The sequence below is a fragment of the Catharus ustulatus genome, chromosome 10, assembly GCF_009819885.2.
Source record: "Catharus ustulatus isolate bCatUst1 chromosome 10, bCatUst1.pri.v2, whole genome shotgun sequence".
NCBI classification, from domain to species: domain Eukaryota; kingdom Metazoa; phylum Chordata; class Aves; order Passeriformes; family Turdidae; genus Catharus; species Catharus ustulatus.
Genome location: NC_046230.1, coordinates 17,263,473 through 17,290,205, shown reverse-complemented (window position 1 = coordinate 17,290,205; position 26,733 = coordinate 17,263,473). Strand labels below are relative to the sequence as shown.

The 26,733-nt window shown below is 41.5% G+C and overlaps 1 protein-coding gene across 2 annotated transcripts in view; it reads right to left on the bottom strand.

The window, feature by feature from the left end:
- The window catches only part of DIS3L2 (DIS3 like 3'-5' exoribonuclease 2), a 180,868-nt gene that overhangs the window by 140,350 nt on the left and 13,785 nt on the right, over positions 1-26,733 (bottom strand). Inside the window, exons 2-6 of one of the 2 annotated variants that reach the window (XM_033069042.1) lie at positions 22,893-23,113; positions 22,169-22,327; positions 21,733-21,875; positions 16,500-16,553; positions 12,280-12,381 (exon numbers count right to left, since the gene is read on the bottom strand). In XM_033069042.1, the coding sequence (XP_032924933.1) occupies positions 12,280-12,381; positions 16,500-16,553; positions 21,733-21,875; positions 22,169-22,220 (351 nt within the window). In that variant the 5' untranslated portion in view covers positions 22,221-22,327; positions 22,893-23,113. The remainder of the gene's footprint in view (positions 1-12,279; positions 12,382-16,499; positions 16,554-21,732; positions 21,876-22,168; positions 22,328-22,892; positions 23,114-26,733) is intronic. The other variant, XM_033069041.1, reaches the window with a different exon arrangement.

The window sequence follows — 26,733 nt, the reverse complement described above, 5'->3', positions numbered from 1 at the left end:
ACACAAATACCAGGGTACTCTTGACCTCCACAGGGAGTGGCTCATTCCCATCTAATACGCCAACAAACTGCTCAGGATGAAGTTTCCCCATCTCTGGCCTGACACGCTTATCTATCACATCAACACTGTCACGTGCATTTGTATTATTTACTACGTCCTAAGGGTATTCACCTCTAATGAACATTAACTTTTCCAAAGCAATCCCCAAAAGTTTAAACATATCCTAAAGACTACGAGCATTTCCTTTTCTTTTGATGCCAAGTGGAAGTAGATGTGTCAAGATTTTACCCTGCAGTCGCAGAAGAGAAAATTCTTCAGGTACAACATGATGAAATGAATCCACTTCAACATTTTACTTTAATTTGAGAAAAATCACAGAGTAGACTCACCAAACTTTGCCCATAAAACACTGACTTCAAAACAAACCTCTTAGCTCAGTTTTCTGCCCTAAGCAAGCTTTACTGTAGGCTTGCACTTACTTCTCTAATCTTGTAACACAGAAAGATTGACTAACCTCAGCTTTAACTATAGTCTTAACACAAGCATAAATATCCTATTTAAGGCATGATTTAAACATTCTTCAGCAAAAATTTTAAGAAATCATCTGTGTCTATATTTATTTTCAATTATCAGTGATACATGAACAGCTCCCTCATTTATTTTAGTATTTATTTCTGCGCAGTGAGACTATCAGAGCAACTGTGCTGGAAAAATCTGACTATTTCAGTGTAGAAGTTTTTTCACAACCACAGATCAAAAACAATTAATTCTTGGGAGGGCATATTTTTATTGTGAAGAAAAGGTTATGTATTCCTGGTACAGAAACAAAGCAACTTTCCCTGGGGTATCTTGGGGAAGAGCAGCAATTTTGCTAAGCCCACATTACTTTTCATTTCAGAGTTGAGGGGATGCAACACAGGCAGGAAGATATTTATTCCAATGCTGTTGTGACTCACCCTGAAAAAAGGACCTGAAAATTTTAAGAGGTGGCAGCAACTATAAAGAAACACCTGTGGCAAATTTTAAATAAAATGTTGATGTTTTTCATTCCTTGCTTTTTAGTAACATAAAGAGCATATCCTGGGCTGCCTTGCTAGCCAGGACATAGGATCCACGCTACATCCTCCTCACATCTGCAAAAGGGAAGAGGTTTTTCCTCTAACACACTCAAGGGCACAGAGCTGCTCATTAGAGGTAAGTATCTTCTCTCATCCTGGTCCCTCACCTCTCCCAAGCGACATGGATAACCTGTGCAACCAGCTACTTTTATGCAAGAATGTAAGAGTGAGGCACAGTGCAGGCATGGCACTGGGGCCAGGAGCAGGGGTAGGAGGGAGCACACCCAGCCTGCCGAGAAGCAGAGGTGTTGAGGCAAGTCGATGAAGACAAAAGGATCCGGATACGAAGGAAGTATACGAAGGAAGAGTATTTGACAAATACTTAGTGCTTTCTAAAGTAATCAATCCTGAGCTGGTGAAACCACAGTGTTTAATCAGAGGGTGATGTGCCAGTGTTAGGAGCTCTATTTCCTAATACCTCAAAACCCTGAACAAAGAGTTATGTATATTTTGTTGTCTGTCATTTTCTACAACGCCCTTCCCTGAAGCACAGGTCCACAGAACGCATTAGACATTGTTAGAGGAGATTAATTTAACTGCAGATTACTTTTTGATTATTTTTTCCTTTCTTTCCCAAAGCACTTAACAGAAATCAGTGCTTGGGAACTGGAGCTCTGAAGCACAGTCTGTCCGTTTATTTGTGATCATAGCAACTAATTGCTCAAAGACAAGCCTCAGGCCCCAGGACCATTCTCATGTCATTGAAGTTGGCTGCTGCAATGATGTGCCACTCATCCCCAAAACAAACCAGTGTTGTTAGCTTGCTTGAGTGGCTTGGCTGGTACAGAGGGCACACAGCTGGATAACCAACCACTGGATAATGCTGACGCCTTCAGTGGCAAAAACACAATGGCGGGAAAAATAAAAAATCCATTCTGACATGTGGTAGTGGTTTTGTTAGCAAAAAGCCTGCCCAAGGTCTCAATCAGCTCATAGGAAATTCCTGTGTAGCTGGAGACACTGCCCTGACAAGGCCAGCCTTCCCCTCCCAGCTTTTCCTTTACTTGACAGCCACAGCTGCCACCACACCTAGTCTTTGGGCTCCGTTATATCTCAGCACTGATAGGAGTCACCCATGGGAAAGTAGGATAGTGGGACTGATGTCAGGTACCATGAAGAGCATTTTCCTTTTCTGCTTCAAAACTTTTGAACCTTACAGAAGGGGAGCCATCCGCTTTTTTTGAGCTTCGACAAACGAATTTTAACAATGCATATCCTGCCAGGAAATGTTACCATGCATTAGTGATACAGCATTAGATAAAAAGGTAAATTAAGTTTCCAAGACACGAATCTCAGCTGATAAACATATTACATCCACAGCTCAACAACTGTGCAGAGACAAAAAGGAATAAAGCATTTTAGAGAACGCTTCAGGAATGGGGAGTGGGGGGAAGAGGGAAACAGGAAGAGTAGATAAAGTAATGCCATCCTGTAAAAATATTGCTCAGACTATGCATGAAGTACAGCTATGAAATTAAACCAGATTAAACTAATGGCCATCCATTAACCTTGGGTATGTCTATATGGTACAACACAGACCTGAAGAGGAGCTTAGGCACCAGATGTCTTGCCAACAGAGCACTCACTCATGGCACCAGCTCCCTGCTCAGCTGGATAAATAAACTAGAGCCAGACGAGCCATTTATTCCCCTCCAGTGGTGATGCTGCACAGGTCTGCAGTCCAGGAGGCAGCAACTCTGCTCCCAGCCAGGTGACACAGCCCAGCAGAGTCACCAGAAAGGAGCGCTGGGACATTCCCTCTGGATGCTGCTCTAATATGGAGATACTGCACAGAAGCTGCCTCTCTAACACCAGCAAGCCACTTGTACATTTAAGGGACAGCTGCAAGACAAAGGCTGAAGGGAAAGGCATTGCAAAATGCCTTTGCAGTTGCCAGACTGTTCTGTCTAGAGCATGAGCCTAAAGGTCAGGGTAAGAAAGAGAATGTTCAAATGGGCAGTGAGCTGTTCCCAAGGAAGCCAGGCTGTGCAGGACATTGGTTCCACAGGATTGTCAGACACAGCTGGGCTATGCCCAGATCTGTTGTTCACAGACCCTTTAGAGGGGATGCTTGTCAGTGGATAAGCTCCCAGACTTGTACCAAAGGGAGAAGAGCTACAAGTCCAAACCTAAGCCAGACCATCACAGCAGTTGTAGTTACTGCTACAGCTACTGTAGCTGTGCTACAGCTGCAAACCTGATCTTCACAGAAGAAAAAAAAAACAACCTAGGCAATATGACATCAAAAGGGCTGATAAAACCTGGAGGAAATTTACTTTACTGCAAAAAAATTCAAGGAGAGCACAGAGGTGAGTTACCTAGCTACTGTCCTTGAGACTTTTACCGGAACTCCCCACGCCCTGAAAAGTCATTAGGTCAGGAAGAAAGAGAAGCTGCTGAAATATTCCTTCCACTTCACAGAAGTCCTTTGGACTTTCCCCAGACAGCACCAACCTGGCAAACATTACACCATGAGGGATTTAAATAGATCACAAGAAGAGAGATACCAGTTTCTATAGAGCTTGCCAGCAAAAGTAGCCAATGCTCATTCCAACAAACAAGCCAGAAGCAAGGAGACTGAGAAGAAAAGAACATCCTGGCAGCTAATTAGTGAAAGCATTACAGTCAGGACTTCCAAGCACCAACAAGAACTAAGCAGCGTATACAACTTTATGCAGGATTTTTTTCAGACAGAACAGAGAATGTGTCTGGGGAATTCTTTGCCAGTCATTTTTTGCGACCAAAATACACAAGCACTAATTAGATCATGCCAAGCCTTCATTTTCACACTTCCAAAGCTGCTCAATTAAAAGTATGTGTTTTGGCACTGCTCTCTGTTTCAAAACAATTTAGACAAAGCTAAAAACAAAAAAATGCTTCAACCCCAGGAGGTGACACAGCTGAAGCTGGATGAATCAATAGCATACTGGAAACCTAAAAAACTCATAAGCAACACAGACAGACCTACTTTCATGAAGCAGATATTGCCTGATATGACAGAACACAGAAAACAAAAATAAACCAACAATGAGAAAGAAATAAAAATAGTAAGAAAGTAAGGTAACTCTGCCTTTTTCAGCAGAGTTGGTAGATCAGCTCTGCCTTGCACTATTTTCTTAGATTGTTACCAACACTTTTTAAAGGTAGTTAAGCTGGGATAAAAACTGGAAAGTGCAGGTAGAACCTGGGACCTTCAAAAACCTACACCAGATGTCTTATCAGCAAGCACACGCTGAGGAATGATATCATGTCCACAGCTACTGAAGCTGTGAGTAATTTGTGGGAAACAATAATCAGGAGGCATTTAAATTTCTCTTTCAGTGTTTTGAGTGGCACTTTGTAAATAAGAAACTTGATTCGAAGTATCAGTTGTAATTCTTCAAGATGCTGCAGCAACAGAGACTGCCACAGCTACAGGTTCCAGGACATTGACTGTGTACTGAAGGATAATACCAAATAGCAAGCAAGAAAGACTTCTTGTGCTAGCAGTGTTCAGAAAACTGCTACTGATACACGTAAGTCACTGACCACCTTGCACTGCAGGACAGTGCACCAAGGTTAGACTCATTCCCAGCTCTTGTGATGTGCACAGCAGTTAGGACATAAGCTTCAGAAATTTGAGGAGAAGGGATCCCCCTCATAGCAAGTAACATCACAAAGCCAGGCCAGGAGAGAGTGGGAGGCCAGATCTCCTCAACCTGGCTGCTCTTCACCTCATCTGGAGGAAGACACAGGAACAGTATCTGAGAGAAGGCACAACCATTCCAGCTCTCTGAAGCAGCAGGATGCTGACTCAAACTTACCTATTAGATTGCAGATACCTTTATCTTAGATGATTACAAATTACCAACAAATTTAATGCATCCTATCCCTGATGACAAATATCCTTATCACCAAGAGCCACGTGGTCAAAAATAAGGTCCCACATACTACCCAAAGAACCTGTTGTAGAAAAGTCCCTGTCACTCCTCCAGCTGCTGCAATTCTTCATTTACATAAATCATCTCTATTTTAGATTCCTTGTCCCTCTGATTTATGGCCTTAAGAAAAATAAACAGGAGTAAAGGAAACAAGGGTAAAGAGTTAATGAGCCAACCTCAGTAGCTTTGACCACACATAAATACTGCAGCCAATTGCTGTTTCTCTGACAGCCAATAACAAGAGCAAACATGCACAGAGATATGTAGCACTTTTCCTATTCCTCAGAACTTAGGGATACAATCCAAACCACATCACCTCAGGACTTAAAGATCATCAGGTTTTAGTGTCGTAGCAGCTCTTCATTTCACCAGCGATTAAGCTGAGCTAGGAATACAGTCTCCTTTAAAAAAACAGAGTATGACATCCACTGCACCAAATTAGGCCAGATGAGACTTTTAGTATCAGTACAGTTGATTTAAATGTATTGCTAATTATGCAGATCAGAAAGAAACTCAGACTACAGAAAATCTGGACAGCCTCTGAAGACAATGTTCATAAAAAGTTAAATGAGTTCAACGTGTATGACCTTCTAAAAACCAATCCCATCACAACAACAGGTATCCTGACTCTTATAAGGTGCAGGCTCCAAATGCTCATGTGATATCATCAAATAAGTCGCCAAACTGGCAAAAAACAAACAGTTCTAAGAAATACTAATTCCACAGGAACCAAGAACTAAGAAAAGTCCAAAATGATAGTGGTTATATAACAGATTGGATTAAGAATAATCTACTGTGATGTGTGCATATTTACAGAAGACTTGAAAGAACAGAGTTTAAAACAATCACTTGAAGAAAAGTTAGTTGTTAAAGGAAACAATTTGCTGTACTAGATTATGTGACCAAGAAAAAAATAGAGAGCAGGAGCAGACATCAGGTATTAAATGTTGGCTTGACTCCTCTTCTAAAGTAAGATCAGACGCCCCAAGAGCACTTCCCTCAATGCAAGATGAAGCTCTTTGAGCAACACACACTGAAATTTAGCAGTATCTCACACAGCCTGAACTCACCCCCATCTGCTGTTATTACACTGGGGATGTAACAACTGACCACATGTCATGAATGATTATTTAATGTTTAATTGTTCACCTACGAGTAATGTTTTTATCTTATTCTGTGCCTGTGCAGCCAAACCACAGCTGCAATGTGACTCTGTCTGTGCTGGTAGGACAGGATGCAGACAGTCAATAAAAAGAAGTTTGTCTTCCTACCCAACCAAACAATTTGCCTTTTAATATCACTTTTACTCAGCACAGAAAGAGGAAGAATAAAAAGAATATTAGACTGTTCAAAAACTCTGTATTATACCTTTCTTGTGATTTTATTATTCAAGATCCTGGTTTTGGCTTTACCATCAGACAGACAGAGGCAGGAAAGGCCCTTCTCAGGAAGGCAAGGTTGCTTGCAACACCTCAAAAGGCTGGTGTTTCTGCCTCCTTGTTTTCCACATGCAGGAGGGGCAAGGGCTGAATGCAGCACTGGGACATGGCAATCTCACAAAATCCAGATCATTACAGTAATTATATCATTATAGCCCATAAAAAAGCATGCCAGTGCTTGCTATTAAAACTCACTGTGTTAAGATGTCGGTTGATTCACTTCAAGTGATATTTGATTAACAAAATGTGATAACGACATCTGCGAGAAAGCAAATGCAGTGCCACATATGTCTCAGTGAGCAGCACTTCCTATTCTCTATTTTCTGCTAGCAATCTACTGCACTGCTACTCCATACCCAGTCAGTCTGCAGCTAAGCAAAGCCTGGGAAGAGCCATGCCAGCTCACAGCAAAGGCCCAGCAGTGTGGAACAACATGTGGCCAGCCAAAGAATGGCACAATTAGAAAGTTAGCATGTAATGAAGCTTTTCCAGATTCCACCAATTTGTGGTTTGGGGATTTGCCAAGATGGGGAGGGATATGCACGCACTTGTGTGTGACCATCAACTTACAGCCCTCACTGTAAAGCCTACAGCAAAACAAATTTAAAAACCAAAACAACTGCCCTTCCTCCCTTACAGCATCCATCAACCTTTCAGATTTGCTAGAGCTCTGCTTTTCTGGACATCTTCCTAGCTGGCTTCTTAGGCTTCCCACTTCACTCCCGAATATCATGAATTACACTTGAATGTTTTTAGTGTGCCAGAACACTTACTATTTCAATAATGACTTCTCCAGAACTTTTTTTTTATTATTATGAATGTAATGTTTCCAAACAACATTCTTGATTGTTAGACTCAAACAGCATTGCTGTGATAACCCTCTAAGAACCTCATCTCCTCCTGAGTTACTGTTATCCTTACATTAGATGCAAGATTTTGAGAAGAAACTGACTCTCAGAAGAATTCGGTTGAAATGAATTATTATTCAGCAGGCCAAATCCAAAACTAGCATCCCCTCTGGACAACTAATGCTTCATAGGTTTTCACCAACAGTGGGAGGCAGTCACTTGCCAGGATATGTAGCTCTGTTCAAACTATATGCAGTGATATTTGCGATGACTGCTTAAATCAAATTGTTCCTTCTTCACATTTGTTTGTAATTACGCCAACAGTCAAAGCTGGGAAAAGTGAATTGTACTTTATGTCTTCTGTACAGAAAGTGTTTAAATATTTATCTGTGATGTATGGCTCAGAAGAGGCAGCTTGAAGATCTCCTGCTGCACTGTATTGCATCTGACAGCTCAGCGTTGAACAGAACATGTGCTTTCATGAGCTATGCAGCATTACTATTTCTATCACCGTTGGACACTTCATGACTAAAATGTTGGACCCATTATCCTATTATCCAACAACATACACTGTACATAATGAACAGCTATATATCCTTGGCTTTAGAGACCTTCTGTCAAGATCAAAAGAACTGGAAATTGTGCAAAAAAGTACTGTAAGCTGGTAAGGAAATGATTCATAAAACAACAACAGAGGCACTGATTTGCACTAATTTCTGAGAAACTAGCAGGTTAATCAGGAATTATTTTATCTACATATACAGTATATTTATGCAAAACTGGAGACCTCACTTATTGTAGCAAGCAATAGGAAGTTAGACACCAAAACTCTTTTTTGTAAGTTTTGGGTAGCATCAAGTCCTTGTCTGGGTACTATTTTCAGACTAAGACTAAAATTTCAGCTGTAGCGTGCAATACATGAGACGGTTGTCATGAAAAACATTCCACGTTATAAACTACTACTCTAAAAGCACCAGGGATTGGGCCAGGAATCCAAGCCCCAAGTGATATCAAATGACTTATTATGCTATTTCCCTCCACCAAAGAAATTACATCTCGCAAGAAAAACCAAAACAGATACCTGAAATTAAACAAATTCTGTCTGGCAATTAAGCAGGCAGCAAAAGAGCAAAAAGAGGCTGTGAGGAAAAACAGGTTAGGTTTATCCTCTATACTGACACACTGTTTCCCTCCTTGATGAGCCTACAAAATATTGCTGTAATCATAATATCAACATTTTCTTTGACTTCCAGTAATTATACCACTAGATAATTGAAGCTTCTGAAATTGATGTAAGCACAACTCTGTAAAATATAATAAGAACCCAGGAGTGGAAGTTAAAGCAGTGAGAATCAGTCAACAAATTAAGCACCATTTTTCTTCTTTATCAGACTAATTGACAAGGACTGAGGTAAATCCTGTCACTGGCTATCTTTTATTGTGATGTTCTTCCAGAAGATAAAGCCACAGACTCAGGGAAGCCCTACAGCTTGAAGCTGGGAGACAGTCTTGCAAACTCCAATGATACTCTGACTTCATTCGCTAAGAGTAGGTTAAGTACCTGGAAAAACAGCCTAAGTCAAATACCTTACTTTGCAAAAGCTAAATATTTGAAAGTTACCATAGCACCTCAATATTCCCAAGATGTAACACAAGAGGACAGGAGAGGAACTTCTGAAACGCAGCCTCCAAATGTGGTCACCGCAACGCACACCGCTCAAGCCAGGCAGGAAGCTGATGGCCACCTCCTTCAGGAGAGCAAGATAACAAATTCCAGGGACAAAAAGTCCCTCCTTCAAGTCTGTGGTGCCACACTGAAATTGTTGGCTCTTGATCAGAACTACTGGTAAGCAGAGAATTATGAGCTGACAAACTGATCATCGCTGAGCAGTGCGCAGCTCTCGCAGTGGACGCGTGAACAAACAGAGCTCTAACACCAGACAGAATAAGCACAGGGAGGACCACAGTAGCTCATCCAAGCTATTGATGCACATGCTGGGAAGGACGAGATGTTGAGAAATTCAAGCCTGATAAATTTCCCACCACTGAGCCAAGAGGTAGAAGGTTGGAGAGAGAAAATACTGCTGTCTCTCTACAAGGTATTATATAAAGTATAACCACACATCCAGAGTATTTCACCATCCTCTTACATTTCACTGTGGCATTTATACCTGTGTGTAGGGTATCACCATTACAGCTCAATGGGACACAGTATATCCCTGAAGAAACTGCTCTCCAGCTGGTGGCTCTTCCCTCACAGACACTTCGCTTGCAATGATGACCAACTTACCAGGGACAGGGCAGTTCCTGATTTTCAGCAATTCCAAACACACAGGTTTCTCTATCCAAAACCCATCATTTGTTAGCAGCCACAGATTTTCCCTTCTTCTCTCATTTACAAATATAAATTGAACCAAGGTGCCAGCTAAGTCCTGCCTTTACTGGAATACAGCAATATACTGTGACTGGGAGAAGGCCCAAGGAGCCACCTGCACAGGAAGATCTTCCCCCAGAGCGCCCAGAGGCCATCCAGGATGCTAGAAACCCAGAAGGCACAGACTCAACACACTGCTGAAACAACAGCCTTATCTTGTGCAAGAAACTGGTAAAACAACAAAAAAACCCAGCTCAGTTCACGGTGGAACACAGGGTAATGTGTTGGGAATAGAAAACCATAAAAATAATCAGCACACACATCTCAATCCTAACAAACCAATATGTACAGAGCCTGTAAAGCCTCCCGTGAGAGTATCAGTTATAGCATATATCTGATTTATATTTTTCAGAGAAATATCTGAAGCTCTTCAGCTTGTTCCAAAGGCCCAACGGGATGGAGAAAATCCTCAATACACTAAAGTGGCAGCTTTGCAGCAGCATGAGACTAAACAAATGGAAAAACCTAAAATAGGTTGCGACAGTTTATCATTAATCAGTATGAATTACTTGGCAGAAGGCAATATCTTTCACTGCAACTTAGTGGCACCTTTCCCAAAGAACTAATACAAACATGAGCACATAGCAGGAGATTTGGGGAGCAGGGGAAAAGAGATGTCAGCACTGATTGAGTTGCTGATGGCAAGAAACAAAAAATGAGACTACACAGGACAGCACCTGTGTGGCTGAAAAACATGACTGGCATGTTCCAGCTACTTCATTTGGCAAGGTTAAATTCACCACAGAAGAATCATAATCATATTACAAAACACTCAAGTATTTTGAATGGCTTCCTTGCAGTCAGATACCACTTCTCTAACAGTTCTATTTATTCATGCATTTTCCCAGGACAGGGATAACATTCTGAAACCTTCCTCTTGTATTCATAAAAGATCATTACTGTTGAATGTATGAAGGTATAAGAATAGAAGAGAGAGGGAGAGGCATTATCTTTGTTTAGAGACCAATATAAATGGAAAACTGCAGACAAAGCTTCCAGCTAAGGCAACCTCTATCAAGCCTACAAAGAAGCCCTTGTGCTGGCAGGTCCTGGCAAAGGATGCAAAGGATCTAAGCATCCAAACTATTCAATTTTTCCATCTATATGAAATAGTTTTATACAAAAGATAACTTGCATGTATGGATTTGGGGATCAAAACTCATAATTATCAACACAGTTTTAGTCAAGGCTGACATGAAATCTTTAATAGCTATTGAAGAAATTTGGCTTTGACCCTCAAAACTGGTTCTCAGAGGTTACTGAGATAGCAGCAGACCTCTTTATTTTATTTGTATATGGATATACCTGTAATACCCTAGATCCCACTTATGATTGCTTTTTGTACAAGGTTTAGTTTTGTACTTACGTGTGTCAATAAATACTCAGGTAGTTCACTCATTTTATGCATACTTAAAAGGAAGAGATAAGTTCTAATATGCTTCAAACCATCATTTCAATTGTTATTAGATTTAAAAGAATAGGTAGAAGGTTCAGCAAATGACCAGAAAAAACACCTTGCATTTGCAAGTCTAAAAACATATTGCTTCAAACAAAGACAGGTAGAGAAGGTAGCTAGACTGAGTAAAAAGCACCAGGCCAAAGTAGTTCAGACCAGTCCCCACTCTGCTGGAACACCCTTTCTATTACTTTTGTCTGAAAGATCTACAGTCTCTAAACTCTCAAGAAGATTTCAAAAACCATGTTTGGAAAACAATTTGTGGTGGTTCTGTCATGCTTATGTGAGAAAACCCATGTTAAAATTGCTACCTGTAGCTTCCATCTCTCAGCAACTAGAGAAAAGGAGCAAAAACTGCCCTTGCATAGTAGTGTTAAAAGATAAACCTGCAGACAAGATAAAATTATGCAGATATTTGAAAGGACAAAGTTTGATTAGGGAAAGAAATTTCATCAGTGGGGAAAAAAAAAAACCCAGACAGTGATCACAGTGATCTTAGTGCAATCCTCAGACATGAAAATGAAAGCAACTGTCCCACATTTGTATTGCACCAGTCATTTCACACATGCTTCATTCATGTAAAGAAGGGTTTTACCACAAAATCTGGAGCTGTGACAAGATAAGCTTTTCATGGACTAAGGACCCAAAAATTAGAGAGAGTTAATCATAACTAAAGCTCTGTGAACAACACTTGTCAAATACATGAGCAATTGCAAACACCTACACAGCGCTATCCAAAACAGCACAGTATGTAGACAGCCAAATAGCAGATACCAGAGTCACCTCTGACAACTGTGCTTGGAACCAGTCTCATCATCAGACTTTTCCATACAGTGATAATGGAGGCCATTCCATGCAAAGAATGAGATTTCAACGCCTCAGGTATCACTTTTTCCAAACATTGTTATGAATAAAGTCTTTTAATCAACAGCAGCATAAACTCAATTTAGCTAACCTGATTTGTAGGAAACTCTCTGTTCTCTGTCTCAGGCCCCACAAGTCTAGCGATGAAAATTGTAATAAGTTCTTTCTCTCAAATCACAGCAAGAATATACTGAACTGACCTTCCACTGATCTCTGGGAAGCAGTTTCACCACCACGATGTCACCGTTCAGGGCTCTGTTGCGAGCAACCACTCCATCAATAAAGATATCACGACTTCCATCCTAATCAAAGAGGAAGAAAAGTAAGTGTCAGACCAAAATGTATTAAATCATGGTTGTTACAAGGTTTAGAACACTGCCATCAAGAAAGACACCCACCCTGGTGAGGCAAACATCCTGCAGCTGTGCACAGGAACAGAATGGATTCACCACATGCCCTTTAACATATGGGATCTCTCAGCAAATGAGCACCTTTGTATGGATGTGCCAGTACAGTAGTTCCACACTGCTTACACAAGACACAGCCAAGCCCTCAAGATGTGCTGTCTCAGTTCCTCTACAGTTACTCTTGGGAACAGGTAGAGAGCTTTCTGCTGTCACAGCTCTTGTCACAGTAATTTCCCACCTCAAACATTCAATGCCAGTGTTCAGAACAGACAAATGTTCAGAACTGTTCACAAGACAGTCTCTGTAAAGTGCTCCATGCAGAGCTCCAGCTGCTCTCCTGGTGAGCTGGGAAAGTAGGGACATGCAGTTCCCAGATCAGCAGGGCACTCTGTGAAGGTGGTCTGGATTGTGGATAGGGATGCAGTCTCTTGTTTTTCAAATGAGTTAATACCATATATTTTGCATTTGGCACAACTAATGTGAGAAGGCATCCCAAATAATGGCACAGATGCCAACTGCAAGCCAGGAGATCTTTTACTGTAACAGACATGTCAGGACACCTTCTCTGAATATTCTGGGTGAGCATCCTTGCACAAGAGGCTCTACTAATTGCACACTCTATGATTATCCACCTCAGACATGTTTGGCATTCAGTTACTCTAGATTTAGTTTGGGAGATTTTCTTCATGGGGTGAACAAAGTTTCCTGAAGATGCCAACACAAAGATTTTAGTTTTTAAAGGATTGCCAGTTTTGTCCATTTTTTTAGCTTTTGATAATCCTTGACTGTGCCCTTGCTGCCTTCATTTGTGCTTTCCCATAATTCAGTAAACAAAAAATTCCATGTGTCTGTTTACAGTGCAATGAACATGTCAAACAATGTCTGCATTTAGTATCAATATGACCAGCTTAAATAGCTTTTCTGAAGAGAGTTATCTCTGCATAGTTTTGAGGTACAAAAAAGGAGGTTGAGTTTCTTCAGATTAGTACTTCATTGTCTTTAAAAGAAAAAAACAGCCTCACAAGATTTAAAGTCTTAATCGCAACTTCAGCTGTTTCTCAGACACTCCTGAGTCTCATATGTGTGAATAAATCCAATCAGAACTACCAGCACACTCATTGTCCAAGAAAAACTTCTTTTATAACCTGAAAACATGAAGCCCAAATATCACATAAGTATCCTACTCTGCTTAGATACCAAAACAATAAAAGGAAGAACCCTGCCATGATGTGAAACTAAGGCCGTCCTCCAAGAGACCAAATTACTCTTAGAAAGAAAAGCAGCAGCAGCAGCTCAACAGCTGTGTGAAAGCTGCCTCCCATGACAAGATGCAGAAAAATTGCAAAGCCTCTTGGACCAACATAATTCAAATTGGAAACCGTTCTTTTCAAAAAGACAGATTTTTTACACATGGTCTTATTCCTTGTTTCTCTCCACCCTTTCCCTTCAGCTCCAACTCTTCACCTAAATCTGTCATATACATAAAAATGAAATGTTTAAAGTCACTTTCTAAGGCAAATTCCTGGTTTGGTTTAGGGCTTTGTTTGTCTGTACCTGTAGCTGCTCTATGCTGCAGGACACAGGCATTATTATTCACAATAATTTGCTCTACACTTTTTTTTTTCTTTTCTCCTGTGCCCATGAAAATACAAGATGTTTTCTTCCAAACCCTGTAAAGGTGCCTGATGTATCACACCATCTGGTTAAAGCTGCATCTCCACACTCTTGCAAGAGTCTTGTATTTAATTGCACCCCCACACTCTCTTTCCAAACAATACATATATATATATATATATATACACGCACACACAAATTTACATATGTGCAAGCACACCTATTTTACAGCAGTAAATTGCAACATCTGCAACAAAGTTGTAATCACAAAGCTGCCATCAGTTTTGGTTTTCCCTCCAAAAAGAAACATCTCTATATCTTGAGCTTCAGGCTCACAATTGTTGGGTGAACTTACGCACTTCCAAGAAAATTTGTGCATCCCACTTTTCCTCTGCACAGCTGCCACTTCAGATTACTAATGCAATTAAAATGGCACTGAATGACAACAGAACACAACCACTTGCAAAGTCTCAGCTGGCCCTGGGGTGCATCTACTGTACTGGCCACAATGGCCTCAAGACTCCCACAGCTCCCTCCAGGGAGCACAGGGCTTTCTCTGCAAGTATCTCCAGCAGTGCTCCCTCTCCCCACTGACGAGATCTGCAGTATTCCATCTGCTCTGGAAGTGTCTCCCACAAGCACAGCACAGCTCCAGTCACTGTCACTTGTGCTCAGCAGCACCATCCTTCACACTGACACTTCAAACCACACCACGCTGTACAGGGAATAAACAAGATGTGAGGCAGAAATTTAAATTCTTGGGGTCTGTCCTCTGGGTAGCTCCAGGAAAAAAAAGCTCTGGGCCTTCCCCTCAACTCTTCATGCACGAGATGAGCAGACAGAGCACATGTGCAGAAAGAAACACACAGGGACTTCTGGTGTCAGAAGGTGAACAGCTGTTGCATTGAACTCCATGAAGCCATGGCCAAGTCATGAAGTGAAAGGGGTACAGTGCCCTCATCAACAGCAGTAAAGAAAGGGTGATTTTTCACAGCTGCAGCTCTTGCAGCATCTGGCAATGATGGGAAGTGCTGCAGAACACCAAGGCTGCAACCCCTCCATTATGGCAAATAATGTTGCAAAGGACAAAGGATAAGCTTCCCAAAGCATCTCTCTCAAAGGACTGTGCCTACACAGTCATCTTCATCCAGGTGTTCATTCTGCTGGTTCTGGTATTACCTCCACAAGGGCAGAAAATAGAAAGATAGCCGAGATAATCACCTCTGCTAGCTCTCCTTAAAGTATGCATTCCTGCACTCAGAAGAGGCACAAGGCAACAGCTGGACACCAGAGGGGCGATTAGGGGTAAAACCTCACACCCAAATAACTCATGAGAGTAGCTGAACTTCTCTTGTAACCTTGCATTTTGTAAATTCAGAGAATATATTTAAAAGCTTACACTTACCACACCTACAAGGACACCTGGCAAAAGAAAGATCAAAGTTCCTTTCAATTACACACTTCCCTCCTGATGTACCAGAGAGCTGCTCTGTACTTCTTCCTCCAGTTAATGTCAGTGTACTCTGCGCAGCCCCAACCTTCTCCCACCCCTGCAATGCCAACCTGTTCCAACAAAGCTCCAAAACATTGCCCCAAATCAACAACATGAACTGAAAAACACCATGAATTTCAAGACTTTCCCAAGCCCCAAAACAATAGTGCTGTCAGTAGCAGGGAGAACAACATAATGTGTTTCACTGTCTCAGGACAGGCTCTGCCTTCTCAATCCCACACCAGCAAAACATTTAACTATAAAACTCTCTCATTAACAGCAACACTTTGACCAAGTCAGTTCCAGACAAAAAGCTTTGGCTGTGCCAGCTGTGAGGTCACCTTCCTGACTGGAAGGCCCTGAAATTGCAAGAGTCCTTCTTTTCTGTCAAAAAAAGGAAAGAAGAGAGAAGGGGTGCAAGCCAGTCCCATGTGACAGAAGCACATCCCAAGCCAACCAAGAAACAGCCCGCGCCAAAGCGGGCACATGAAAAGGAATCACGCATATTATTTCTGGAATGACTTTTCAAATTAGCTCATGCAGCAGATCGAAAATGGAGAGCATATTTGTTTAGGGAAGATTAACTTAAATCAGTGGAAAATCTATAAAACCTCTGCAGCCATAAACCAAGGGTTTCTGATTACACTATCTGGTGGTCCTCAAACCTGACTTCAGCTGGCCTCTGTGGGACCCTGCAGTATCCCCAACTTCAGCACAAGCAAAGAGTTTCTTGGAGGTATGAAAAAGCAGGATTTGGTTGGGAATATTTGATATAAAAGAAAATCCAGATTTTTGTGTTCATTTATTCCAACTCATTCACCTCTGAATGACCTCCTGTGCACAGCATAACTCCTATCTTAATGCACCTTTACTTACGAACTTTAAAGCATTATAAAATTACACTTACTGGAGATGGAATGAAGGCTTCATGGTACTTCTTAGGATTTATTCTCAAGGGTCCCTTAAAAAAAAAAAAGAAAGAGAAAGATTATGCCTGAATCTTATTAATTTTATTTAACACCAGTTAAATTAGAGAGCTGTGGGTAATATATCTACAGTGAAACATGAGAGATACATCTAAATTTCCATTATACATTTCAAGTCTTGACAACTTCGCATCCAAGCAATTTCAAGCCAAAAGGCAGTTTCATGATAGGCTTAAGCTGATCTACTGCAGTCTGTCATCAAAGAGATGTTGAATCATTAGTTGTTGCTGCTACTGGGTGAACTGAGGATCCAAGCTCTCCTGTTCCTTTCACACATTTTCTGCTGAGCATCCACCAACTTCGTTAACAATTTGGCTTGCTCTGTCTTGGAAAAGGAGAATGTAGGGTTTGCTTATTTTGGAGGATAGAGGAAAGAGGAAAAGAAAAGCTGAGCTTGCATGGCAGCAGGTATCATTCTTATAGGGCTCTGGCTGCTTAGGCTGTTCCTGCAAGCAGACAGCAGCAGTAACTCTGTGATAATAAAGTACATTTCCAAAAAAGAATTAAAAGGATTTTCCAAAAATAAACATTTAAAGTCTGCAGGATTAAATTCTGTTTAAACATACTTAAAGGCAAACTATCTTAAATACATTTGAAAATTCCATGGTCTATCTATTTCTGTTTTGTTATCTGCCAACTTAAAGGCCAAGTCACCTGCAACAAATTCATATCAACCCTCCAAAGTAAACCAACCAGTTTTGCTGCTTGCACTCAGGTCCATCCAAGAGAAAGGCAGAGCCAACCAAAGCCTTACAGGCTACACATTTGCATCCCAAAAGAATCCTGGAAACTGGGATTCAGGTGACTGCAGTTCAAACTGACAGTATTTGAATATTATGGGAATACAACTTAGGTATCTGCCCTCTAACAAGTTTCTGCTCTGGGAAGAAACTTTAGAAATTTCTCCACTTGTGTATTTGAAGTAATGTTAGCCGATTTATTATATGAACAGATTCCATCTGTTTGCACTTCTGTGTAAAGCAATCATAGGAGCATCTCACAGGAATTGCTTCTTTAAAACTTTACTGCAGCAAATAATTTTTTATGTATTCTGGGAAACACTCAGACAATAGGAAAATAGAGCTGACTACATGTGAAAGTTTTGCTGCCTTGAAGAATTCACAGATTTACCAAGATTTTCCATTGCACTTATTTGCTAAAGTTTACCAGCAAATACAGAATACCAGATTACCAGCAGCATGTATTCCATACTCTTTAGATACTACTTGTGTACTTTGCTGCACTCTATGTCTCACATAACTTGTACTAACAAGGACACTTGCCCCCATGGCAGGGACAACCCAGGAAAACATCATGGAAACAAAGATGACCCACTGAGAGAAACCCCAGGGTATTTTATGCTTAAGCAAAGTGAGAGTTGACTTGCTGTCATCAGTTTCTATTAGCACCGGTACCCACTGAGGGAAAACTCTCAATGGTCATCCTCCACTTATTTCCCAGAATCAGTCATCAGAAGCTGCTACAGAGAGAAAGGAAAAACTGGAAAGGGATTGTTGTTCTGTTTGACAGTGAGTCAATTCCCATATGTGGATAAACCCATCACCACTAAGCAGATGAGGGCATATCCTGTTTTCCTCTGCACAATCCCCTTGAATAGTTTGGGACAGCTGTCAATCAGCCAGGTGTAAATGCCAATCATGCACGTGAAAAATCAGGGTTTGTGTCCATGGCCCAGAAGGCGCCAGAGCAGCACAGTGCCCATGGATGCCCAGCTCCAGCAAACACACAGAGGAGCACGGTGTTACCACGTTTATTGTGCAGCCTGTTTATCTGCATCTTATATGCACTACCTAATTATGATCAACATTAGAATTCTTACATCAAGTAACATTAAAAAACTTCAGCTCTTTCCTTTAAGCAAGAAACTCACAAAATTTATCTTAGAAAGCAGATGGGCCCTATTATCTGTGCCCATGAAAATCCTATTTACAATGTTGTACATTTCACGCTGTGATATCATATCTGGAACCAGTCACTCTCCCCATCTGCAATGAACAACTGTTCTCATATGTGTATTGGGGGTGAGGATCTGGCTGCAGAGTCTCATGATGTCACACTAATGTTGTATTATTTTACAATAGCTCGCAAATAATAGCTGCTATATTTATCAGTGTTTTTCTGTCATTAGGGCCTTTGTTATGAAAGGGAAGAACAAGGTCTGCAGGAAGGTTCCTAAAACATTTTCTGATGATTCAAGGCAGCTTCACAGGCTCTTGCCAATAATGTTTCTAACCTTATTGAACTTTCCCAGTGAGACACAAAAGGGTCATAATTTCTCAAGCTGCTCTGCTGAACTCAGGGCAGGCAGTACTCAGACTAAACTTCAAGCATCTCAAACCAAGCGGTTTATAACCACTATTGTAACACATGCCTAGATTCGTTTGTATGTACAAAACACCAAAAAAATGTCAGAGTTCACATCTGATTGCTACCAAGGTTGCCTTTGAAAAAACAATCCATGAAAACCAGGGAAACCTCAGCTTTCAAATCCACAAAAGAACAGCTTTCCAAGGAAAAACACCCTTTTAACAGAAAAGTAGGTTCTGCATCTCTGTTGGCTCCGCCTGACCCCAGCAGCCCTGCAGGGAGGGGCTGGGAGACGCTGGAGGCGTGGAGCAGACATGAGTTTCTGGCTGATGCTTCAGAGGATGATTAGAGTCCTTTGGGTCAATGCTCTTTAATACACAGCCCGATTTCATCTGTTGTGTACAACCAACATCGTGCACCCACGGAACAACGCAGGAGTTATTCAATCTTGTTTGCCCTCAGGCCATCCGGTGTGATTCCAATCAGTGTGATATGCCTGGTGTTTGCTCCCTGCAGTTCTAAGGGCAGGGAAGTGGGAATTCTACACATTCATAAGCACCTGAGCTCAGATCCCTTTTCTTGTGGAAGGACACTTCCGGACACGTCGCATGACTCCGTGAATCCGCAGGGCACACTTCTCATGCTACTTATCAAAACATGACTTCATGTCAGATGCAGTACCAGAAACCACTAAGATCACTATTAATGACAGACGTCAGCACCCATAAAGATAACCTTTCACTCCTCCTGATCTAGGGCTGCCTAATCTTCATGGTACTTGTGTGTCATCTGAGCAATTTCCAGGTCTGCCAGGAGTTTCTGTGGGTTGGGCTTTCAGGAACATTTTGTTGTATTGCCAAGGTCCAGCAAAAATCTCGGTGTTGTGGTAGGCTCTTTTCTCCCTAACAAAGCTCTCAAATTCTCATCCAAATATAGGCAGATCCAGTGTTTCCAGGATGCTCCAGGAGACAGCCCTTGTTCAGAGAGGCATGCTACTGCCAAGGAGTACTGCAGTTTCCTCAGAACCATCAGATCCAGACTAATAGCTCTGGCCTCCCCTTCCATAGGCTCTTGTGGAGCTTTTTTGCAGGTTACCATGCCAGAACAATGCCCTGCTTTTGGGGATTAACACAACAGGAATTTGTTCATTCTGTCTCTTGCCACTGTAGAAAAAAACACTGAATATTCATCCATTCACTAAAGCTGCTCTCAGGATTTCACCTATCCTGGTTGAGGCTGCAGTGATGAATGGTCTTGATGAAATCATAAGGATGAATGAACTGAAGATGAGAAATACTGTGCTGGGATGCCCATGATCTAACACTCAGCTCTGAATTATTAAATCCAGCTTCTACAGTGTCAATTGTTTCCCTGAGATGTGGAACCGCATGAAAGGAAAACAGACAAAGCCTAAGAAAGCACATATGAGTATGACTCTTCCAGTTACGCAGCGCATGACCTGGAGTAGACACTACACATTTACAAGAATTAGGGGTTCCTTTGCCAGGGATCATGCAATCACAGGTCCATGGGGACTCAGCATTTCAGTGGGATTCTCAGGTAGTAGTCATAGCCTGATGTGCCTCATCTGCAGCTGCACTTGACCTCACAGGCAGTCTACACTTAAAGCTATCAGGCATTGTAAAAACAGTGCCAAAAACACTCCTGAAGGTAAGGCAGAAGCTTTAGTTGATGCCATATGCCAGTGCAGCCATGAGGGAAGTCACAGCTTTAGGCTCCCATTTCCTCCCTCACTATTTGCTTCCCATTGCAGATGTCTGTGATGCTCTTTAAAAATGCATTGGCCTAAGGTCCAAGTAGCCCAGTGGACCATGTTGATCATCAGCAGGGATATGACTTCTTTCAAAGCTGAGTACATGAGATTGGTCTTCAGAACGAAATCAGGCAGTCTTTTATGCAAAAACCTCATCACACTTCCAGAGATTATGCCATTATAATGATATACAAGAATTATTATGCAATTATAACAAAAAAAATCAGACAAAAATTGAGGTGATATCATTTGAGACTCCAGTGTATTGATGAAAGTAAGTATCACAACCTCACCAGCACTACAACACTAATTAAACGGCAATGAACCTGTGTGTGCTTGAGTAAACAAAGCCTCAGATTAGATGTCATGCCCTCACTGATCAACCTGCCCTTTTTTCCCAGCCAGTCTGATCTCACTGGGATGCCAGGTGTGTCCTGCAGAACATTACACCATGTTGAGGACTACTATTAATATGGTGGAAGGACACTCTCTTCTTCTCCATCTCAGCCCTGCCAGCATTCAAGTAAACCTCCTCTATCCAGCAGACAGGACAGCAGGTCCACCCCCACATTCTGTAGAAAACAATTGCTGTCTAATGATAGCTGTGGTTTTGCTGCTCCAGAAAGAAGCACAAACATTTTTGTGAGAAATTTCAGCAAGAGGTATCTTGCTGAGGGCATTTGTTTTTACTTAGACAGACGCAGACAGAGGCTACCAGCAACTGCTGTTGTTTTGAGTATCATTTGTAAAAGGAAGTGTCTCCTCAGTAATGACCATCATGGCCACAAGATTATTCACCCAGAAATCCACAATTTATCCCTAGTGTGGATCAGGAATTTTATAGAACATGCAATCAAAGAAAAAACTACTTCAGAGGAATGTAGACGATTCCATCCCACTTGTAGAATGTCCTGAGAAAAGGAAAATATCTTCATCTGGCATCTACAAGTGCTAAATCAATTCCCCGTCATCAACTGCTGCTGATTTCCAACAACTGCCTGTGATTTCCACAGACTTAAAACAAGAGCATGGACACTGTACATTTCAGGCACCTGAATTAGCTCTCCCCTTTTCAGTCCTGCTGAAACATCTTCCTTTGACATGTAGGCTTCAAATATACTCTTCTTCCTCCCTCGAGTGGGTTTGTTTAGATTCTTTCTGTCACCTGATGTTGGGGTAGCAGCATAGGATCCTCCTGCAAACAAAAATTCATAAGTGTTACCTTGCCCACCAAACACATCTGTGTATCTTAACAGAGTCTGTACAGAGGTTTTATATTCAAAGTTGAACTTCTGAGAAGAGTTTGCCTAGAAATACTGGCACCCGACTTCAGAACACCGAAAAGCCTGGAACAATCATATTTTACAAATAATCAACAGTCTTTTACAGCTCATTTTAAAGTCAATAGTATTCATCCCAGCCCATCTTTTAAAGCACAGGCTTCAAGGCAGCTTATTCCTGAAGCGTGTACACACATTGCTTTAATACCTCTGGGAGTTCCCAGTTGTCTGGGATTTATTCTGCTGTCTGAATTGTTCATTGTTTCTGTCTGCGATTCAGAGAGTTGCCTCTTCCTATCGAAGTTCTGGGGAGTTCTTGCAGATTCAGAGTTGTTTCTGGTCCTTGCAAACCCTCTTTTTTCTGCACCTGAAATCAAATACAGGTTTGAAATAACAGAGAAGGGAAGAGGAACCCCAGTGCCAGCTTGTGGTCCTGGTGAAGCTCACGGTCTCTAGCTCTTCAGTACAAGTTACAACCATGAGTCACAGCCTTTATCCAAGAGAAACAATGTCTTCATTAGTTCATTTGTAATCTGTTGGTTCTTTGGGCCTCATAATACACCACTAACTTATTTTAGCATAAATAAAACGCTGGAAATTACGATACTAAAGTTGGATACAGCCCTTCCAAAATCCTGGGAAATTCATTAGAGCATATAAAATGTGAAATTGTTAAACTGCTTCCAAAGTCTCCACCCCATTAAGCCCCCAAGTAGTGAGAAAATATAACCTCCCTACAACTTAATTAAGCAGGTCAGGAATCAAGGAGGCAAAAAAAAAAAAATTCTTAACAGCCCACACTGGAGTTATTACGTGGAGCTACCAGAGGCAGCACAGCACACAAGGACACCAGAAAGAAGTGCCAAAGCTCCAAATGTCCAGCCTGTTCAGAATAGGCCACAATCATATGAAAATATTCTGCAGAGACTCACCCCTTACTTCCCTGCCATCACCTCAGCCCCTTCCCTACAGCCAGGAGAGCAAGCAGCAGCTTCCAAAGCGTATGCCAACGCTGTTCCACGGATCAGCACATTGGAATGCAACCCAGCGCCGCGCAGCTGCCCTCTTGGCCCTCCACCTGGATACTGAACATGTCATCACAGCTTTGCCTTCCAGCCCCTCCTGGCTACGCTCCCTGGGTCCAAGCTTGTACCTGCAAGTCAGAAAACGTGCAACGCCAACTTATTTGCTATGGTGCTATCCAAGTTACAAGGCAAATTTTTTACCTATGGTATCCTTCTCAAATGAAATAGCAGATTGCTTCACAGCAACGAGAAAAAAAAATGTTTTAAAAGCTGTACTTAAGCAGAGATCTTTAAAAAAATATGGTGCAAGAAGAGAAAAGTGCTACTTTGCCCAATCATAGAATAAAAGCAATTTTCTTATATATAACAACAGGCAAATCAGCAGGAGGGAGGGATCCTCCTAATTCAGAAGGGATGACACCAAGACAGGCAGAGGGACAACTGAAGGTGCCAGCTCAGACCAGTCCAGGAGGAGATTACACAGCACAGCAGTGTCTCCAAATGGGAAACTGAAACAAAGAGGAGGCTTCTGTTTTCAGTCACAATAACATAAAATAGTTGGGCCCTTTTCTACACAATCAAGCTTTTCACACTCTGAGGGTGCTTCCAGGGCGGAGACTGTAACATGGCAAGAGCACAGAGGCAAATTTAGGTTTCAGCTGAGGTGACTGAGGCAACAAAACCTTCATGGTCCACATAATGAGATGGAGCTAAAATTAACTGATTTGCAACTGCCTAATGAACTGATTTACAAATGTCCTGAGGGTCAAGTTAAGTTTAAAAAACAGACACCAAAAGTTAAAGTACAGACTAGAGAATTGGTAACACAATTTGCTCCTGGATATGTTTGCAGAGACATTTTGGTGAAGGAATCTGACTTAAACTGCAACAGGCGGGATTTTAGGCTGCTCACCCAGAGAGGTCATGCAATCTGCTTCGTTGGAGGTTCTTAAAAATAGGTGAGACAGACGTCTGCCAGAGTTGGTCTAAGAGTAGTTTTTTCCTTGAGGTAGTGAAATGGATTACATGAGCTTGTAAGGTCCTCTAAAGCCCTTGTTTCTATGACAGCAAGTCACAGAAAATACTACTATGAATTAAAGAGCCCAGGAAAAAAAGGAGGCTAAATCTTAACATATAATTAAGAAGGAGCTGAAAAAAAAATAAAAAAAGAGCAGAAAACTAAAATGCACAGGGGAAAGCAAAAAAAAATCTCATGAATTGGGCAGCGAGCTAAGAGCCAGAATTAGGCACTGCAGAGAAGAGCTGGACCAGCACTTGGCTTGTCCAATGGTTCAAGAAATTTGGGGCCCCTACAGCCAAAAATAATGTACAGCAACAGCAAAGGGTGGAGAAGCATCTTTGTGTGATAAAAGGTAGACATGCAGAAAGGCATCTGCACATTTTCAGCACATAAGCCTTGGGCTTTGCTCTGTGGTGGATTTTTCATCTGCTCAAACTCAAATGCAAAACTCAAAGACAAAATTCACTCAAACAACAAACTCTGCTTCAACACAGCTGGCCTGCAAGGCAGTTTACACACAGCCACTTCGGATAGTATTTGACCATTTGGCCATGGCATTTATGGCTAAACAAAGCCACCCCTATGACAAAGCCACGGGTAACTGTCACAATTAGCATTCAACTGGAACACATCAAATTCTGCATGACTGTGATTTCTTGTATTTCTTCTTTTAAAAGAAGGAGACCTAACAACAGGTCACCATCTGTTTCAACTAGAGTCAGTATTTGTTTCTGCAATGCACCTGTCCCCTAAAACTGAAGTCAGAAATACCTCTCAAGATGGGTTTTCCTGCTGTCCCCACTGCCCAGCATTAATATTCTGATGCATAAACAGACATCATTCCACAAAGCAAACTGTAACTTGACTACTCTATAGCATAGGATACACCGAGACTATTCTTTCTGAAAAATCTATCACAAACATGGTTAAAGTCTATTCCAGCACCATGTGTGTCAGTCTTAACGTTTTCCTTGGTGCTACAGTTGAGTGATTTGCAAGATAGAACAAAATCTCTCATGGCAGGATGTCACACAAAGTTTTAACACATTCTAGGCATTAAAATAACCAAATATTGAATAAATTAGTAAGCAAATGAATACAAGAAAAAATTTAGAATCATTTCAGTGGAAGGAAGACTAAAGGGGAGAGACTGAGAGCTGAGGTTGGCTGATCCATCCTAACAGGAGAATTGAAGCAACCACAGAGCACCAAACACATCTGCTGTGCAGAACCACTCAGGCCTGACCATAGAGCAGCTCTAGTGCACAACACATAAATATTCACAACTAGCAGCAAATGCAACACATTTGGGTGTTTATCTGGCTGCACAGATGATGTAGAGCTGCTTCCTGGGGATGCAGCCAACACTTGCCTGGGATTTCTACATATTCTGCTATTTTCAATGGGATATGACAAAGATCTAATGATTTAAGGAAAGGCGGTTGACTGTTCCATAATTGAAGTCCTCTGGAAGGAGATTTGGGCTGAAAAAATCCCAACATCTGCACCAGGCATGGAAGCCCCCTACAAGGGTAGCGGAGGGACACCTAAACAGGACCAGCAATTCCACCCACAGAGCAGGGAAACCCTTCAAACTAGCCAAAGGGAAGCACCTGTGGAAAGTAGAAACACACAACTCCCACCTCCTCAGCAAGAGAGGCATAAAAGAAAAGTGGGTGCATTCATGAGCTTTCAGAACAGGTCACAATCAGTCACTTTTATTCTCACCATGGACACCAGGAAAAGGAGCAGAAAGGATGCAGGGGCTGGCTGAGCTCTGCTGGAAGGACAGCACTGGAGCTCCATCTGAAATCCAAACCACCTCACTTCATCACAACAGTGACATCACACAATAGCACATTTTGGTCTTTAAATCTAAGTACCTATTAATCTTTTCTTATTTGGGGGCAGGGGGGGAAAGCATGACGGCAGCTTCCCAGAATAATTGATCTGGCTTACAGTAAGAGAGGAGGCTAGATGTTTTAAATCAGCTTGTTTTGACATAATTTATACAAAATCACTCTAGAGTTTAGCTTTTGAAAAGTACTGCCTTTAATTAAATTTACATCTATTAGTCAGTTGATCAACTAGATGGTCAACTAAATCAACTAAAATGCTCAACTAAACATGAAGTTAGTAAGGCCAGAAAGTCTTTAATTTTCTATTAAAATCTGCATATTGCTTTACATAAGAAAGAATCAAGACCCTCAATTTTATTTACCAAAAATAAAACATTCTAAGTGCCCTCTCACACCTGACAATCTCTTTGATTACTACCAGCAGAGAAGGAAAGTATCACTGAATCTTCATCAGCACATCCATAACAACTCCCATCCAGGATCCAGCAAGAACCAGTTTTGCTTGAGAGATCCAAGTGAATTTCAAGATCAGGAGATCTTGGTATAGTTTCTCCCTTTCCTACCAAAGGGCATCTACATTTTCACCAGACATTTTTACCTCCAAACTTCCAGCTTTCTTACCATCTATATTATTTTATTTATGTAGATACCTACAATAGTTAAGCAGTTTCCTGGGGTGGGCAGAACTGTGAAAGCATCACAACGGTGCTGGTTAACACCTCTGCAGTGTCTGACCCCACAGACACTGTCTCAGCGTGTAACAGTTCCTTTTACATTAAAAAAAAAGGAATTTATGTTGGAAGCATTGGACAGAACAATATTGTTATAAATTTTTCCAATACAAAATACTTGCATCTGCTATTTACTT